This window comes from Numenius arquata, chromosome Z (assembly GCF_964106895.1).
Source record: "Numenius arquata chromosome Z, bNumArq3.hap1.1, whole genome shotgun sequence".
Taxonomy (NCBI): Eukaryota; Metazoa; Chordata; class Aves; order Charadriiformes; family Scolopacidae; genus Numenius; species Numenius arquata.
This window is the reverse complement of record NC_133616.1, coordinates 31063912-31080195: the sequence shown is the minus strand read 5'-3', so window position 1 is coordinate 31080195 and position 16284 is coordinate 31063912. Positions and strand designations below refer to the sequence as shown.

Below are 16284 nucleotides of genomic sequence, written 5' to 3'. Positions count from 1 at the left end.
TCATAACAAAGTAAAATTTGGCTGAAAACTATGACTATGAGGGTGAACAAATAGGTCAGTGAAATTTAAAAAAAACCCAAATGAACATAGAGATCTACCTACCTGAGTGTCATTTAATGTTATTTTAAAATCTTTAATCTAAAAGTTGCAAACCCTTCTGCTTAGAAATAATCTTTCTCTTACCTTTTGGTTTTGGAGGACAGCATTTGATGAACTGGAAAATTATGCTATCTGAACGGACTGTTTCTGTCTGGTAACAGGTCAACAGATCCTTAAGATTACCAAAACTTCTCTTGGTTCCACTAAGATTATATTCTCCATTCTCATTCTTCGTAATTAAGCAGTGCTTGTAATCAGTGGTATTCTCACGCTGCAGAGATTTTTTCCATTAAAAATAAAATTGATCAATATTTAGTACTTGAAAGCCTATTTAAATGTATAGCACTCTACTAATTAAAGAAAGAATGCTTCAGCAAAATATTACCATGATTTGTTATTCTGTTCTCACTATGTAACTTTGATTCTGAGAAAACATGATTCTACTCCCATCACTGGAATTAGCATGTTGATGCTAAGAAAAACAAATGTTACGAAATCTGAAAAGATGGAGCTGAGAAAACAGATAATGGATCCTAGGAAAAATCCTTGAGCTAGTAATGAAAGCTTCTTCACCCTTACAAGGGGTAACATCAAAACAAAATTTTATTGGAAGCAATAGACCAAATGCTCATGCTCCGTGTTGTTTTGGCAAGCATTTGGAGATCTCAGCTGTATTTCTATTTTTCTGTTGTCTACAGTACAGTTCTAAGCAATTAGTTCCTAGCACAGATTTTCAATATGCACTGAATTATTTTTACAATGAGACTTGAAAAGATCCCATTAAACATTTTTAAACAAGAGGAGCTCTTAATAGTGCTTTCACGGTCCTTCATGTCAACACTGCAGAAAATGTTCCAACAAATTCTGAATCTCAAAAGCCTTCTAACGGCTTGCCCAGAAAGACTCAGAACAAGAAAAAAAAACAAAAACAAAACCAAAACAAACAAAACAAACAAACCAACCAAAAAACCAAACAAAAAAAACCAAAACCAAACCAAACCAAAACCAAAAAACCCCAACCTGGCCAGGTCAGTTAGTGGCAGGCTTAACTCACAAACTTGACTCTCAGACTTTGACTCTCTAGGCTTGCTCGGGGACTGATCTCTTAGTTTAAAAAATACTGTGTCAAACACACTTCACTGACTGGACATAAAATTTTTGTGAAACTGGTCTTAAAATGGCCATTTACTTTTTCATCAACATTATTCTCTTGTTTTCAGAGATGTACTCGTATCTGTGACAGTATTTTGCAAACTTGTTAGCCTGCTGCACGCCAGCAGAAAAAACCATGTATCACCTTACCTAGTTAAAAACCCAGAGGTAGCTCTCTTAATTTAATTAAAGAGAAGCCCATCCTTGGAACAAGATCATGCAATTATGTAACAGCGATATTAAAGTACTATATTATCACTAACTAGTGTCTCACAGAGGAAAGGTACGTATGGTTCTTTAGCTGCATGAGAACTGCAGCCTTTTCAAGCATAGTTCCCATTCTAGGTAACACCACATATCTAGCAGGAGATCTCCATTGATGTAACAGCTGCCAAGTTAATCTGGCTGGCCCACCACTGGGGATGGGGACAACCCAAGACCCAAACCTAGAAGAAGCTGTGAAGGAGAGACACTCTCAGATCACCAAGGGCTGCACACCCAGTCTAACCAAGCCCTATTCCGTAGGGGCCAGGACAGGGGTGGGCAGAGATCCAAGGGAAAAAGTCCAACTAAAACCCCCCAAGCTTTAAAAAAAGAAAAAAACCAAAACCCAAACTGCTCCACCACCCAAACATTTACTACAGTCCCAAGAGTCATGCCACCATCCTCAGAACTCTCAAGCTCTCTTCCCTCTATGTGCCTTGTCGTCTTAGGCACACAGTATGTGTCATTAGTCATTCTCTACCATACAAGTATTTTGAAGTTTCTCACAAGACCGTGAAAGTTGGCCAATATGATGGAAGTAGCTATAGAATATACACAGCAGACAAACATTCTGAAGAGAAAAATCAAGAATCATTTACTGAACATCCCAGGACTGTTATTATCACACAATAAAGATTATACAGGTACTATCTAAAGCAGAATACAAACCTCTATAGCGAAGGTGAGGAAGTATTTTTTAAAATCTTTAGGACTGCAACGAAGAACGTAGAAACCAGTCTGATTACCCGCTTTCTTCAGTTTGCTGATAGCAAAGTCCATGCTATCGTAAAAAGAAAATATTTAATATTGAATAATTTCAAAACCCTGAACATCAGAGATTGGCCAATGAGCACTATTGTCAGATATCTAATAAAACATCAATTCATACTCTCAATTTGTACAATTTCCTTTAAGTTCGTCTTTTTTTTCCTTTATTTTCCAACATTCAAGGTGGCTGCTTATGTAGAAAGCAGTATATTAAAAATTCTTAATACTAAAACGAGCACAATTATTTATTTGATGAGAAATCTTACAGCCTAAAAAAGTATATTCCCCTAGGCTTATGATATGATTTTCAACACCATTATGGAAGAGGCTGTAATAAGACTGCCTAATAAATAAGATAAAATTAGTGAAATATTTGTGTGGGTGAAAAAGGTGGGTTTAACTTGGGAAAGGGCTAATTAAGAAAGAGGAGTTGAAATGAAACATTGTTTGCTACTACAAGAACCAATTTCCCTTTTAACAAGCCTTGCTAACTGACTACTTCTATTCATCTCAGGGAACGAAGAACAGAATGGCTTGGAAAGGTCTTGACTCATTGCACACTCTTCTAAGCAGCACTAAATAAAGGTCAATATATAGCATTAGTCATTAGTGCAAGAAACGTGGTCAGAACTGTATAGGCCTCCATCCCAATCCTCCTTCATCTCTTCTGAAGATTATAGCACCTATCCTCTTCCTGTCATTGGGAAATTTACAGAACTGCTCTCTATTAGCTGAGCAGACAGTGCTAGTTTCAAGCAACCTATCTTGTACATACCAGCTTTCAAGCTTTCTGTAGCTAAAGCAAATACCCATTTTATTCTGCCTAACAAAACATTTCTAAGTTCCCATGTGTGGTTCTTCAAACAATAAACAATAGGATATGAACTATAAAAAAAAAAAAATTAAAAAAAATTTAAAAAAATTCAAGGGACGTACAAAATTCTTCCTCTAAAAAAAAACCAAACAAAAACCCACACCCCAAAGAAAGCAAACAAGGAGACCACATTTCTTAAAAACAGACAAAACCTCCGATTTACATGGCTAGCAGATTACTACAATCCTTGCTCTAATATTGAGTTTCTCTGAGTTTGCCTTTTTCCCTTTGGCAACTCAGGTAACATAACTGCTAGAGGCTGCAGTGAAAACACGAGAACCTCTGTCTATGACACTGTATGTTGCTGCCAAGGTAGTAACTATAATTCTGTAAAATCAGCACCATGACTTTGCTGCCTGTTTCACTTGAAGAAAAAAAGAATTCTAAGGGAAGAAAATTAAAACCAGAATCTTTCCATTTATTTTTTATAATACATCAAGAAGGCATATTGTATTTTGCAAAGTGAAAAATAAGAGGAAAAATGTAAAGCATTTCATGTTACATAAATGTAGTAAATACACATTTCAAGATGTCCATCATGGTTCACAGTCAACTAAAGTTCCTCTGTCAAAAATATCACCTTGTTATATTGCTAAAACATTGCTTACAAAATTGGTCCATGGCAGTTGCTTTGGATATTTTCAAGGACTGATGGTGGTGCTACTTCTTTACAGAGGTAATGGTGGGCATCCGCAGTTAATCTGTAATATCCATCAATTAATGATACAAAGGAGAGAGCTTCTCTTAATGACTGGAATTCAGCCTCCTGTTAAATTACCAGGGGAAATAAGGCAGGGGGTGGAGGGGTGGGGGTGGAGGAGAGAAACGGGGGAGGGAGGGAGAGAAAATTTCACTTTTTAACAGGCAACACAAAATTTCTGGATATGGTAATGGTATAAGAGATACAAATATATGCATAAATTAAAGATACCCTGACTAGTTTCAACTACTGTTTGTATAGTTCTACCTTCCTGGTGCCACCCAAAACTTGTTAGCAATCTTCAGTGTTCAAAATTAAACCCAAACCAATCAAATCTGCCATAAAAAAACCCCTTACTTTAAATATATGAAACAGCAGAGGAACACTGACAGGAGGGAACATTTGGAAGGGAAAAGCTGAGTATATACAACTCAGCATGGCAGACACATACTGCACTGGCTACACAGTGAGTTGTGTTTTTTTCATAAAGAAAGCCTTCACTTATCAAAGATTTATGGAGCTGCCTTCAAGTAGCAAAAAAAAGTCTCTATAAAAGTACCTGCCTGAAAATTTAAATAGTAGTCAGCAAAAACTGCCATCCTAAGGTGGATCATAGCTAGAAGCTGACCTTTAACTATAAAGCTAACCTTTAACTATAAAGAGAGGAGCAATGGATCGAAGTGGGGAGAACAATAATGTGGTCAAAGGAAATAGGGTGTGGAAAAGGTCTATACAGAATATGTTGAACAGGTAAGAGCAGGGCAAAGTTAAATCCATTTGTAACAACATATTTATTACTGGCAATAAAGGAAAACAGAGTCTATTTTTATATAATTATCTATATATTCTTAACATTTTGACAGTTGTATCAGAACATTAAAAGCCATCTTTAGTTGAACAGAGCAGTGTTACTCTACCATCAACAGAGCCACACTAGATTTTATTCAGTTGCGCAGCCCAAGAGAACAGGCTTTAGCATGTGCTGCACGAGTTTGCCCATGATACTGGGCCACTTAGTGGCTGGACACAATTCCTTAAGAAGTTCTTTGCTAGACAGCAGTAAAAAAGCTGGTGCTTTTGACCACATGCCAAGAACTTGTTTGGAAGTCTTCAAACTCTTTTTTAAAAGAGGGCCTGGAAACAACTACCTTTCCAGTTCTTTCTACATGACAGGAAAACCCACACAAACAGACCTAGAAATCCAGTGATTAAATCAATCCATGTATCCTAAAACCATGTAAAGTACCTTTCTATAATGAATGCTACTAGCTGCATGACAGGTTAAACTAAATCACAAATTCTAATTTACACATCAGCTAATTCTAGTGTGTAAAGTGTCCACACAAAAATCATAAGCAAAACAGCAGCTACTGCACTTTTTCTGACTCTGCCTTACTCTTCAGTAGCTTTTTTAGACAAGCTCTTAAAAAGACACTTTTACCCTCAGAAGCATATGCAGTCAAGTACCTAACTACTGCTATTGAGAATTTTTAAAGAGAATTTTAATGGCTCAAGATTAAGGAAGGAAGCCTCCTCCACCAATCTGAAATATTTTTATGCTCTCTGTATCATAGATGCTTATCACAGATATTCCAGCTATTCTTATGTTTCAATAAAAAGCCTTGAAAAAATTTAGAATTCTTAGCAGGTCCTTTATTCTGTGCCTTTAATGCAGGAAATGAATGTGAACTGCAATTCTACCATAAATAAAGGTAAACTATACACTGATTTAAATATTTCTGGACTTTTTAAAAATTGTTTTTACAGAAAATAAGTACGCAATCTGTACACGGCTTTTTCAAACACAGAGAGGAAAGCTCTCCAGTCACAGAAGATCGCTGAAGGCACAAAGATCAGTCACAGAGATAAAGGAAGAAACACCCTGAATCGGGTTTGCATGGCAAGGTTGGGGGGGGGGGGGGCTACAGGGATGGTTTCTGTGAGAAGCTGCCAGAAGCTTTCCCCATGTCCAACAGAGCCAGTTCCAGCCGGCTCCAAGATGGACTTGCTGCTGGCCAAGGCTTAGCCCATCAGCAACAGTGGTAGCATCTCTGTGATCACATATTTAATAAGGGGAAAAAGTTGCTCTGCAACAGCAGCAGGAGGAGGGGAGTAAGAATATGCCAAAGCAACAACTCTGCAGGCACCAAGGTCAGTGAAAAACGAGGGGGAGGAGGTGCTTCAAGTGCCAGAGCAGAGATTCCCCTGCAGTCCATGGTGAAGAGCATGGTGAGACAGGCTGTGCACCTAAAGCCCGTGGAGGTCCATGGTGGAGCAGATTTCCACCTGCAGCCTATGCACCCCATGCCAGCGCAGGCGGATGCCTGAAGGAGGCTGTGACCCCATGTAGACCTCTGCTGGAGCAGGCTCCTGGCAGGACCCATGACCCCTTGGAGAGAGGGGGCACGCTGGAGCAGGGGAAGAACGTGAGGAGGAAGGAGTGGCAGAGACAACACGTGATGAACTGACCACAACCCCCATTCCCTGTCTCCCTGCGCTACTGGCAGGGGAGGAGGTAGAGAAATTGGAAGTGATGTTGAGTCTGCAAAGAAGAGGGGCGTGGAGGAAGGATGTTTTTAAGATTTGGCTTTATTTCTCATTACCCTGGTCTGATTTGATTTGGAATAAATTAAATTGATTTCCCCAAGTCTGTTTTGCCCATGACGTTAATTGGAGAGTGACCTCTCCCTGTCCTTATCTCAACCCACAAGTCTTTTTTCATATTCTTCTCCCCCTGTCTGGCTGAGAAGGGGTGTGACAGAATAGCTTGGTGGGCACCTTGTGTCCAGTCAAGGTCAAGCCACCATACAACTATGTGACAGTTACACCTTCTAGAAAGCCTGACTCAAGAATAATGCTGCAGTTCAAACTGAAACAACTTAACTTTTTACATCTATGTATAAAATACTTTCTTAAGGTCTTCTTCAAAGAATTTTAAACAGTAAAAGCAATGACATTAATTTTGTCCCAATACTAATTTTCTGTGTATCACTATTCCTTCAGAGCATTTTTAAGCCTTTTTAAAAGCATTGGTCACTTGCAGAGATCTTACCATGACAACACAGAAACTATGCTTGACAAACAGCTAAAACCACAGATTCGAGTTCAAGACTCCAATAAAGAATCTATGTATCAGAAATTACCCTCAGCTAAAATGTCTATTGCTATTTAAGTGCATGTTCAGAACTCTGAATCCAAAAGACCTTTGGTGTTCTCATACACTGCTTATATCACTGAAATGCATTTAGTTTTATCTCATGCTTAATTAACGCGGTAATTGGTTATACAATACTATAAATACAACAGCAATCACACAGTCTGCTCAAAGCAACATCTATTTGAAAAAACAGCAAGCAAAGCAAACAGACCAGATTCTTGCTGTCTTGTTTGTGAATGGTGACAATTCTTCTCTCGCTGGAGCCTTCTTGGCTTGCTTGCTTAATGCTGACATCAATTATATCAGGAAAATCACAGTACGTTTGTAAATCCTGCAATAAATATTGGTTATATAACAACACAAATAGCAACAAAACCTACTAATTTGCAGCTTTAGAATTCCTACAACTCTAAACTTGTAAACTAGCAACAAAGAGGATCAGAAAACCTTAAATATGCCATTACAGATAAAGAAAGGAGTTTTGTTTATTGGACCATCCTAAGGAGCATCAATTAAAAAAAAAAAAAAAAAGCATAAAGACCAGGAACCATGAATGAAAATATCCATATATGGGTGGGGGTTTGTTTTGGTTTTTTGTTTGTTTGTTTGTTTTTACCATAGGTACTTCTTTGCTCTGTAGTATTTTGTGAGGATTAACAATGGAACATTTTGGTTAATCTTTTGGGGTTGGTTTTTTGGTGGGTTTGGTTTTGGTTTTTTGAAAGCTTATTACTAGCATCTAGATTAAAGAAGTTTAGAAATCCTGTTAACAATCCAAAATGCCATGGCTTCATTTAGAGTTATACAAGCTGCAAAATCTGCTACAACAGAGATGGATGTAGTATGAATGAAGGAAAGGTCTAAGAGAAGGTTCTTCCCTCAGCCGTGGTCATCAATAACCAGGCAAATTGAAGCACTGATCCTGATTACATGGGAAATTGAAGACACATTTTCCTTTGATAGCAAGTTCAGGCAGTTTTTGATACTACGGTATTTTGTACCACTTCCTTCAGTCTTTCACAAGTCAATTCACAATGTCATACAAATAATTTTTGTTACCAGTTGAACTTCAGGTGCTAAGTAACATCCTTAAATAAAGGTAGATTTATCTATCTAAAATTATTCTTCCAAAGCAAATAGATTTTATTCAAGTCAGAATACTCCATTTATATGGCTGCAAGCATATCCCAATACACAAACAGGTGTAATAATCAAGGCTGTAAGACTCAGTGGGTATCAGCTAGAATAAATCAGCTGAAATGCACTGAAGTCCCTGACACTCTATTTGTTCATCTGGTTGTTGGAAAAGTGAACTGGCAAAACAAACTTCTTCACAATCTACTCCATGTATGTCATTCCTGACTTAAAAAAAATTTTTTTTCAATTCAGTATCTTAATAAAGATTCATCAGTGTAGTTCACTGAAACAGGAGTTACAATCACATTTACAAGCAGCCTTATTAATTTACTCAGTTTTCATTACCAATTTTATAAACAGTTTAAATACTGAAAATATATGCAGCCTCTAACATTTCTCTGTGAATAAGTGGGATAATATTTTTAATTATGAAAAAATAATTTGGCAATCTCTATAAGAAATATGATCAGTTTAAACAATACTCTTACTAAAGGCTTGGTTGCCAGGCCCAAACAACATAGTATGCATAAATTTTGTACAATTAAAACTAGAAATTGCAAAATCTGACATTTATGTTAGCTCCTGCCATAGCAACTGGGACTTACAGGCAACTTGGGAAAGGCAGAGGGCTGCAACATAAAAACTATGAATAAGGTAACTGGACCTAATGCCAACTTACAAATGTTCTAAGAAAAAAGCACACTTAAAAATTCTGGCTATGTAATTAGATTTTTTTTTTTATTAAGTATTAAAAAAAATAGCATTTTAAAAAATTATTGTAGCATACTGTAAAAATACAACCTTACGTGGTTTGGTCTTGACTGCTATATATTATGCATCAAAACTATCAAACTGACAGATGGAATTATTTTGGATAACTGACATGTGCTACACTTTTCCAAAGGTAAAATTAAAGGCAATTTCCCACACTCTCAATGCATACTGCTACGAGTTTGTAACAGATTCTGATAAATTTGACAAAATCAATGGTCATGCTGGGAAATCACATACAAAGGAAATAATACTGATAAATAAAAACGCAACAGCACAGGATTACTAGTTATTGGAACCATTCAGAATCTAATTTCTTAACAAAGAGTACATGGACTCTGAAGTCACAGAAATCTTTCTTTAAATTTGCTAGCTTGCACGCTGATCGGAGTCTAACTGCAGCAGGAAAGAGGGATAGGTAAATTTATCTGGTTTTTTTGAGTCCTTAAAGCCCTGATTTCTAAGAGAATTTGAAGAATTTGTGCATTTTACCTATACCTGAGGCCAGGGTCATTACTTTTCCACATTGATTTTTTGACAGTAATGAAAGTCCTACACTGAATTTTTCATTTGTCAAGCACAGAACTACTACATGTTCAAGTATTTACTGTCTTCTAATACTTCAATAACAAACTATTTTTAAAATCATGCACTCTTTGAGTCAATACATTTCTGTGAGCCCCAGCCATACAGAAATTGTATCATCACTGTGAAGTAAAATTTACCTACCAAATTTACCAGGGGTAAATCAGAATTTCTAACATTAGATAATCACTCTGTTATATGATAAATTGCACAATTATTAAAATAATAAAAGAAATTACCTGCTCTGCTAGTGTCTCACAGTCTTTAAGTTTTCCTCTTGAGCACTGAATTCCACCATTTCCAGTTATTACAATGGTTGCAAAACTTTCCTCTCCAGAAGGATCTCCACCAGGTTCTTTTACTTCAAAAACCTCTGAATAGAAGGCAGACTGAAGGGTTTCCAGATTTATAAGATACTTAAGCTTCAAGTTTCTGGCAGTAGCTTTGCATTGGCCAAACTGTTGTATAAACTTGCGGAACCTGTACCTTATTCTTTTTCGCGTCAAAATGTGGTAGTCTTGGATTTTTGCTCGCACACATTTAGGCAAAAACATTTTGTAGCTGTGAATACATAACCAGCGAAAAAATTTCTAATTTTATCCATTAAATCCAGCAAAGATAATTAGTTCTGTGCTAAACAAGTCATCATGAAAATATCTTTTCCTCTAAATGTAACATTATTCTTTAAACTGTAGAATAACACAGATCTTTTCTTCTATCTGTAGTATGTTCTTTCAAATACAGCCCTGCCTCTTCTTCCATTTACCATTTTTTCCCCTCACTCTGTTTCAACATATATTACATAATACATTTTCCATAAATTCAGACATGTCTGTTCTAGTCATTACTGAAGTTCTGAGGTAAGGCAGCAGAAGTTACACAGTTGCTTTGTTTCGTGTAGAAGCTGGAAAGAGGATACTGCGCAGATAGAGGCAATTACACAGACAGAGGACAGATTTCCTGGCTGAAAATACAGGTGGTAGAATACAACACTGTGGTTGGTTCTCACCGAAGTCCCTATATCACAGTCCATGCTCTGTATAAAAGGGCACAAGAATTTGTCACCTGCAATGAGCCGGACGACTCATCGTCTCATTCTGCTTTTTACTTCTGCTGCTAGGTTTCATTAAAAGACAAACATCAAGCATTAAGTACAAAGCAGGGACAGAATTAACTCAGCTGGGGTGAAAACCAATTAGGTTGACAAACCAAAGTGAATTGATAAACTCAAGCAACTTTAGCAGAGATCTGCCCAAGATGGTAAAGAGCCTGGAGCACAGGACATGACAGAACAGGCATAAAGGAGCTTGATTTGTTCAGCCTGGAGAAAAGAAGGCTGAAGTAGGGTGTTCTACTAATTGTCTTCAGCTAACAGATGATTAAGGACAACACTGAATTAGACCCTTCTCAGACATGCACAGTGAAAGGACAAGAGGCAACAGAGGATAATCAGTATCGCAGAGGAGACTGATTAGATACAGAGAAAATATTTCTCAATGGGGGTGGTCATACACAAGACAAAGCTGCCAGAGATACAGTGGAATCTCCATCTCTGGATGTTTTCAGAAATTGACTTCCTGAGGTCTCTCCCAACCCAAATTATTGCTTACACCTTTTACAACATGATTAGTTGCTGCCTCATCTCTCATTAAGAGAACCAAATCCATGTACCCAAAAACATGAATGGCCACCATGACACAAGCTTTCCATTAATTTCTAGTTTACACTATAGGTAAGTTTATGCAATCACTACACTACAATACATCAGTGGCCAACAGCTGAACATCTCTTCCCAGATCCTAATGTGCAAAAATAATGGTTTTAGATATCAGATAGGTGTGACACAGTTATGGTAAGTACAGAGTCACCTGACTGAATTGTAAATAGCCAGTGGGGTTTGGTCCTTTTCTTTGGCCACTCTCATCATATCCAGAACAGCCATTCCAAGGCATTCTTCTTGTGTTTCGTGAGTAACAGGCATCTGTATCCATCCATCCAAAAAATCATCTCGCCACTGAGAAAGAAGAATGCAAGAAAGCAAATAAAAACTGTAGCACTGCTGTTCATCAATAAAGCGGTTTTTTGCATGTTGGGTTTTGTTGTTTATTTATCTGGGTTTGGATTTTGGGTCTTTGTTTGTTTGGGGGCTTTGTCTGTTTGTTTTTAAAGACTGCATTCTTTTGAATTAACCCCTTCATCTGCAAAAAGCTGCATATGTTCATAATGGATACCAGTTACCATCAGGCTTAGAAACACTGTTTACAAAATATTTTCGTTTCAAATCTTGAAAAGGTCCCTATGGGGAGAATGTTGCTTTACACTGTGTCAGTCCAAAATGAAAGTCACACTGAAAGACTTCACTTGGTAGCAGCACAAGGAAGGAGCTACACACTCTCACTGCTCTCCCCACTAATGCCATTTGAGTTTCATCTCTCCAAATACAGAGTATGACATGGAATTTAGTTTTCATCTTGAGTGGGCTTCAAGCTGTCAAAAGAGGCTACACAGCAGGGCCTACATCAGAAGACATGAAAGGGAATAAATACTAACAACCCTTTACCAATATACATTAAAGAAAATAATCAAGCAAATCATACCTGTGCAAATAGATAAGACATGACAAGATCATCAAGAACAGGGCTTTCTGCACCTCGAATAATGCCATACCGATATGCTCTGCTGGTGCCATTGCAATACCAGTGGGGAAAGTAGAACCTGTTAGGAAATATTTAAGCAAACATTAATAAACAAATACTTCTGCTTACCAACGCCAGACATTATAGTTTCCATAGGCATGTAATTAGTGCTGGTTGGTTTGGAGGACCAATATGAAGTCCTAGTTAGTCAATGGAAGGCTTTGGATCCAGCTGTTGGTGTCTTAAAGTACTACAATGTCTAAGCAGGGTGATGAGCTGTACCGGTAGGAATGAGGAGCTCTGCAAAGTTATCCTCACTAATCAGAATACAGAGAATTTTGTCTTGCTGTCTTCCAATTTCCTTTGAGACAGTTCCTAAAAAAAAAAAAACTCAGGCCACATTATGCAATGTAAATAAACAAAATCTTTCACACAAGGAAAACTGTGTAAGGAAGTGACAGGAAAACTGTCACTTTAGACGTCCACATTCAAAAATGAGGTTCCATCAGAAAAATGGTTCCATTGCAGATATCTCTCTGACTACACAGGATAATTACTCTGCATTTCAGAACTGCCACTAATTTCAAACAGTCAAACTCAGAGGAGATGAGATGTATCATTAAGAAAATTATTATTTTTACTTCTGCTACATTTTTTAGTGTTTGTTTCTTGAATCTGATATGGGAAACACATGGTTAACAAACAACTGACAAAATATGCTATTCGAACCTACTCCAATAATATTTATTCTTTTATCTATCTCTTATCCAGGTATCACCAACAATCTGCCCGTAACTTCTTATGAGAAACTGCTGTTCAACTAAATATCTTATTGGTTGTGTTTACTCACAGTTTCATTTTACCATAAAAAGTGCTTAACATTGGATTCGGATTACCTTATTCGGTAAATTAGGATGAGTCTGGTTGCTTCATCTACATGGAAGATGTGATTTGGGGGATACCACATTCTCTCTGCTTCACTCATGAGTGCAAACATGTTATGATACACTGGCATGATACCTAAACAAAGAAAAGAGAAGCAAACATGTATAGGAAATTGTTTTCACAAAGAATCAATCTTGTTAAAAAAAGCATCGCAGGTTAAAAGTAACAGATTGGCACATGTTCTCCAGCGATTCACTGCACTGCTGTATTGCTGTCAACAGCATTGCAATCATCACCCCATAACCTGCAGACTGGTTTGTGCTGGTTTATTTTCTCATTCATTTATGCTCTCTTGACTATAGGCTGTGTTCACCTGTTATCCTATATTCACTGTTAGATTACAAGATCTTCCCTGTATGGCATTTAATACAATGGCTTCTTAGCCTCTCGGTTTAGTAACAGCTAAAAACAGTACATTACCTCTTTCTTTACCTTTTCCAAAAAAAGATCTAGGCATTGATTTTAAGATTTTGGACCAATGAAAAATTAGAAGTAAAGCAATACTAAGAAAGTCATCATGACTAGAACAACCACCTGACATTCACATTTTAGTAGCTCAGTTAAGAACAAAACCAAACATTTATTGTTAATTAAACAATGGTGGAAAATATTTTTTTCCCCTCAGCAATTCAGGATTGTTTTAATGAGAATTAACAAACAATCCTACTTAATCAGAAACAATGGAAATCAGTTGAGCATCGACTCTTCGGCAGCACCAGATTTTTAACTTTATTTTAAAGTACCTAATTTTAAAGCCTAATATAGAACAGATGCCACAGCATTGTATTCTGCTGCAGTGTAATGCACCCATGCGATGTCAGTGCTACGATTTGGAAAACTTGTTAAATGCCTGAAGATTGACAGCACACACTGACAAACATTTTGAAGGCAGGAAGAGATACAGGTCTAGAGGTCAGAGAGTAGGATGACAATTACAGTGTGAAAGTTGCAGTAGGTCATAATGAAAGAAAACTATGTTTACATAAAGCAAGACACTTTGGGAGAAGGCGGCAAAAAATATTGTAAAAATAACAGATAAAGACAACAAAAGTAACTTAAAATGATGTTAAGAGACAAAAGATTTCTGGGAGAAGGCAAGGTACCAACAACCCTTCCCAAAGACTTAGAACGAAGCCATTGATATGCACATAAGAAACCAGGGGAAAAAAAATAAATCCCTTATTTCTTACTTTCTGTTTAGAACAACCTCTAGGTAGCTACTGAAGGGGACAGACTCAAATTTCTTTCATCACATCTAAAGTGTATGTAAGACAATCAGTTAGAAACAACTAATCAACTCCACACAGAAAACTGCATAAGCTTGTGGAACAAAATGTAATTCAGTCTTAAATAACAACTAGCTTTAATTTGTTATAAAATGGGGTTTGTCTCTGTAGGGAGCTACTACAAGGGCTAAGAACAAGAGGTCTATTGTGCAGATGTCACACAAAACTGCTGAAATCTACAGGCTAACCTGACACTTGTTTAAACTAAAGCTTACTAAAATATACTAGAATGACGGGTCCTAACACATGATTTTCTATGAAAAGGAGTCACAGACTTACAGGAAACTACAGAAACAGAAAGCATTATGTAAAGTAACAAAAGAGAAACCAAAACTAAACAAAACCCCCAAAAGAATAATCCCGAAGGAATTAGTTACTGAAGGACTAGCTGTAAATCTAGATGTTGCAAATTTATGGTGCACTAAGACATATTTGATCATTCAGAGTTTTGAGAAATACCAAACTAACTCAATTTTATGGAGTTAAAAAGAAATCTATCCCATGTAACCAAATATCATTCTCAATTGATGTGTGAAGTAAGATCAACTAGATTACATTACACATCAGTTGTCTATAAATCAGGAACAACAAATTTAACAATTTTAAGGCTGTGTACTGTGTGCATCTCAAATAATTTCAGATCAATTACAGTGTAATGCACATGAAACACCAGCCTATTTCAGGATTCTAGCCAGATGCTAAACACCATTTAAGGCAATGCTGAATATTTACTTACTCTCACTAATACATTTCCCCTAACTACTAACAATCCCACATAAGCAAACTGAACAAGAAAAAAATTTCCAAGTAATATTCTTAAATGTTAAGCTGCTGTATTCCACCAAATAGATTACAGGCACCCCCACCCCGGCTCTCAAAAAAAAAAAATCAAACCAAAATAAAAAAGCCCCCAAGATATTTAAACCCAGATCATAACATTGCCATTCAGAAACTTCAGAAACTAAGCATGGAACATGATTTGGAATTCTCCCTCCAAATCATAAATGTTGGCATTAAAAAAAAAAAAAAATTCAAAAAAATCCTCTTTGCTACCTTCCTGTGTATGTAAAGTAAACTGGGCACTCAGCCATCCCTCATACTTCAGCACTTATACTTCCAAATGCTAACTTGTACCTTTCACTGCCAGTGCTCTACGACTTACCATAGAACCACAGAATCATAGAATGGTTTGGGTTGGAAGCAACCTTAGAGATTATCTAGTTCCAACCCCCCTGACATGGGCAGGGACACCTCCCACTAACCAGGTTGCTCAAAGCCCCATCCAGCCTGGCCTTAAACGCTTCCAGGGATGGGGCATCCACAGCTTCTCTGGGCAACCTGTTCCAGTGCCTCACCACCCTCACACTAAAGAATTTCTTCCTGATATGTAATCTAAATTTTCCCTCTTTCAGTTTAAAACCGTCACCCCTCATCCTATTGCTCCACTCCCTGACAGAGAGTCCCTCCCCATCTCTCTTGTAGGCCCCCTTTAGGTACTGGAAGGCTGCTATAAGGTCTCCCCAGAGCCTTCTCCAGGCTGAAAAATCCCAACTCTCTCAGCCTGTCTTCACAGAAGTGCTTCAGCCCTCTGATCATCTTTGTGGCCCTGTGCTGGACCTGTTCCAACAGGTCCATGCCCTTCATGGGCTGAAGCTCCAGAGGTGGATGCGGTACTCCAGGTGGGGTCTCACAAGCGCAGAGTAGAGGGGCAGAATCACCTCCCTCAACCTGCTGGTCACGCTTCTTTTGATGCGGCCCAGGATGTGGTTGGCTTTGTGGGCTGCAAGCTCACATTGCTGGCTCATGTTGAGCTTCTTGTCTACCAACACCCCCAAGTCCTTCTCCTCAGGGCTGCTTGCAATCCCTTCTCCAGCCAGCCTGTATTTGTGCCTGGGATTGCCATGACCCAG

The 16284-nt window shown here is 37.7% G+C and overlaps 1 protein-coding gene across 2 annotated transcripts in view; it reads right to left on the bottom strand.

Moving 5' to 3' along the window:
• The window catches only part of JAK2 (Janus kinase 2), a 92164-nt gene that overhangs the window by 22310 nt on the left and 53570 nt on the right, over positions 1–16284 (bottom strand). For both annotated transcript variants that reach the window (XM_074166821.1, XM_074166822.1), the window contains 8 exons: positions 13040–13163; positions 12105–12222; positions 11376–11521; positions 9747–10068; positions 7226–7345; positions 3766–3923; positions 2185–2296; positions 184–370 (listed from right to left, as the gene is read on the bottom strand). In XM_074166821.1, coding sequence (XP_074022922.1) covers positions 184–370; positions 2185–2296; positions 3766–3923; positions 7226–7345; positions 9747–10068; positions 11376–11521; positions 12105–12222; positions 13040–13163 — 1287 coding nt within the window. The remainder of the gene's footprint in view (positions 1–183; positions 371–2184; positions 2297–3765; positions 3924–7225; positions 7346–9746; positions 10069–11375; positions 11522–12104; positions 12223–13039; positions 13164–16284) is intronic.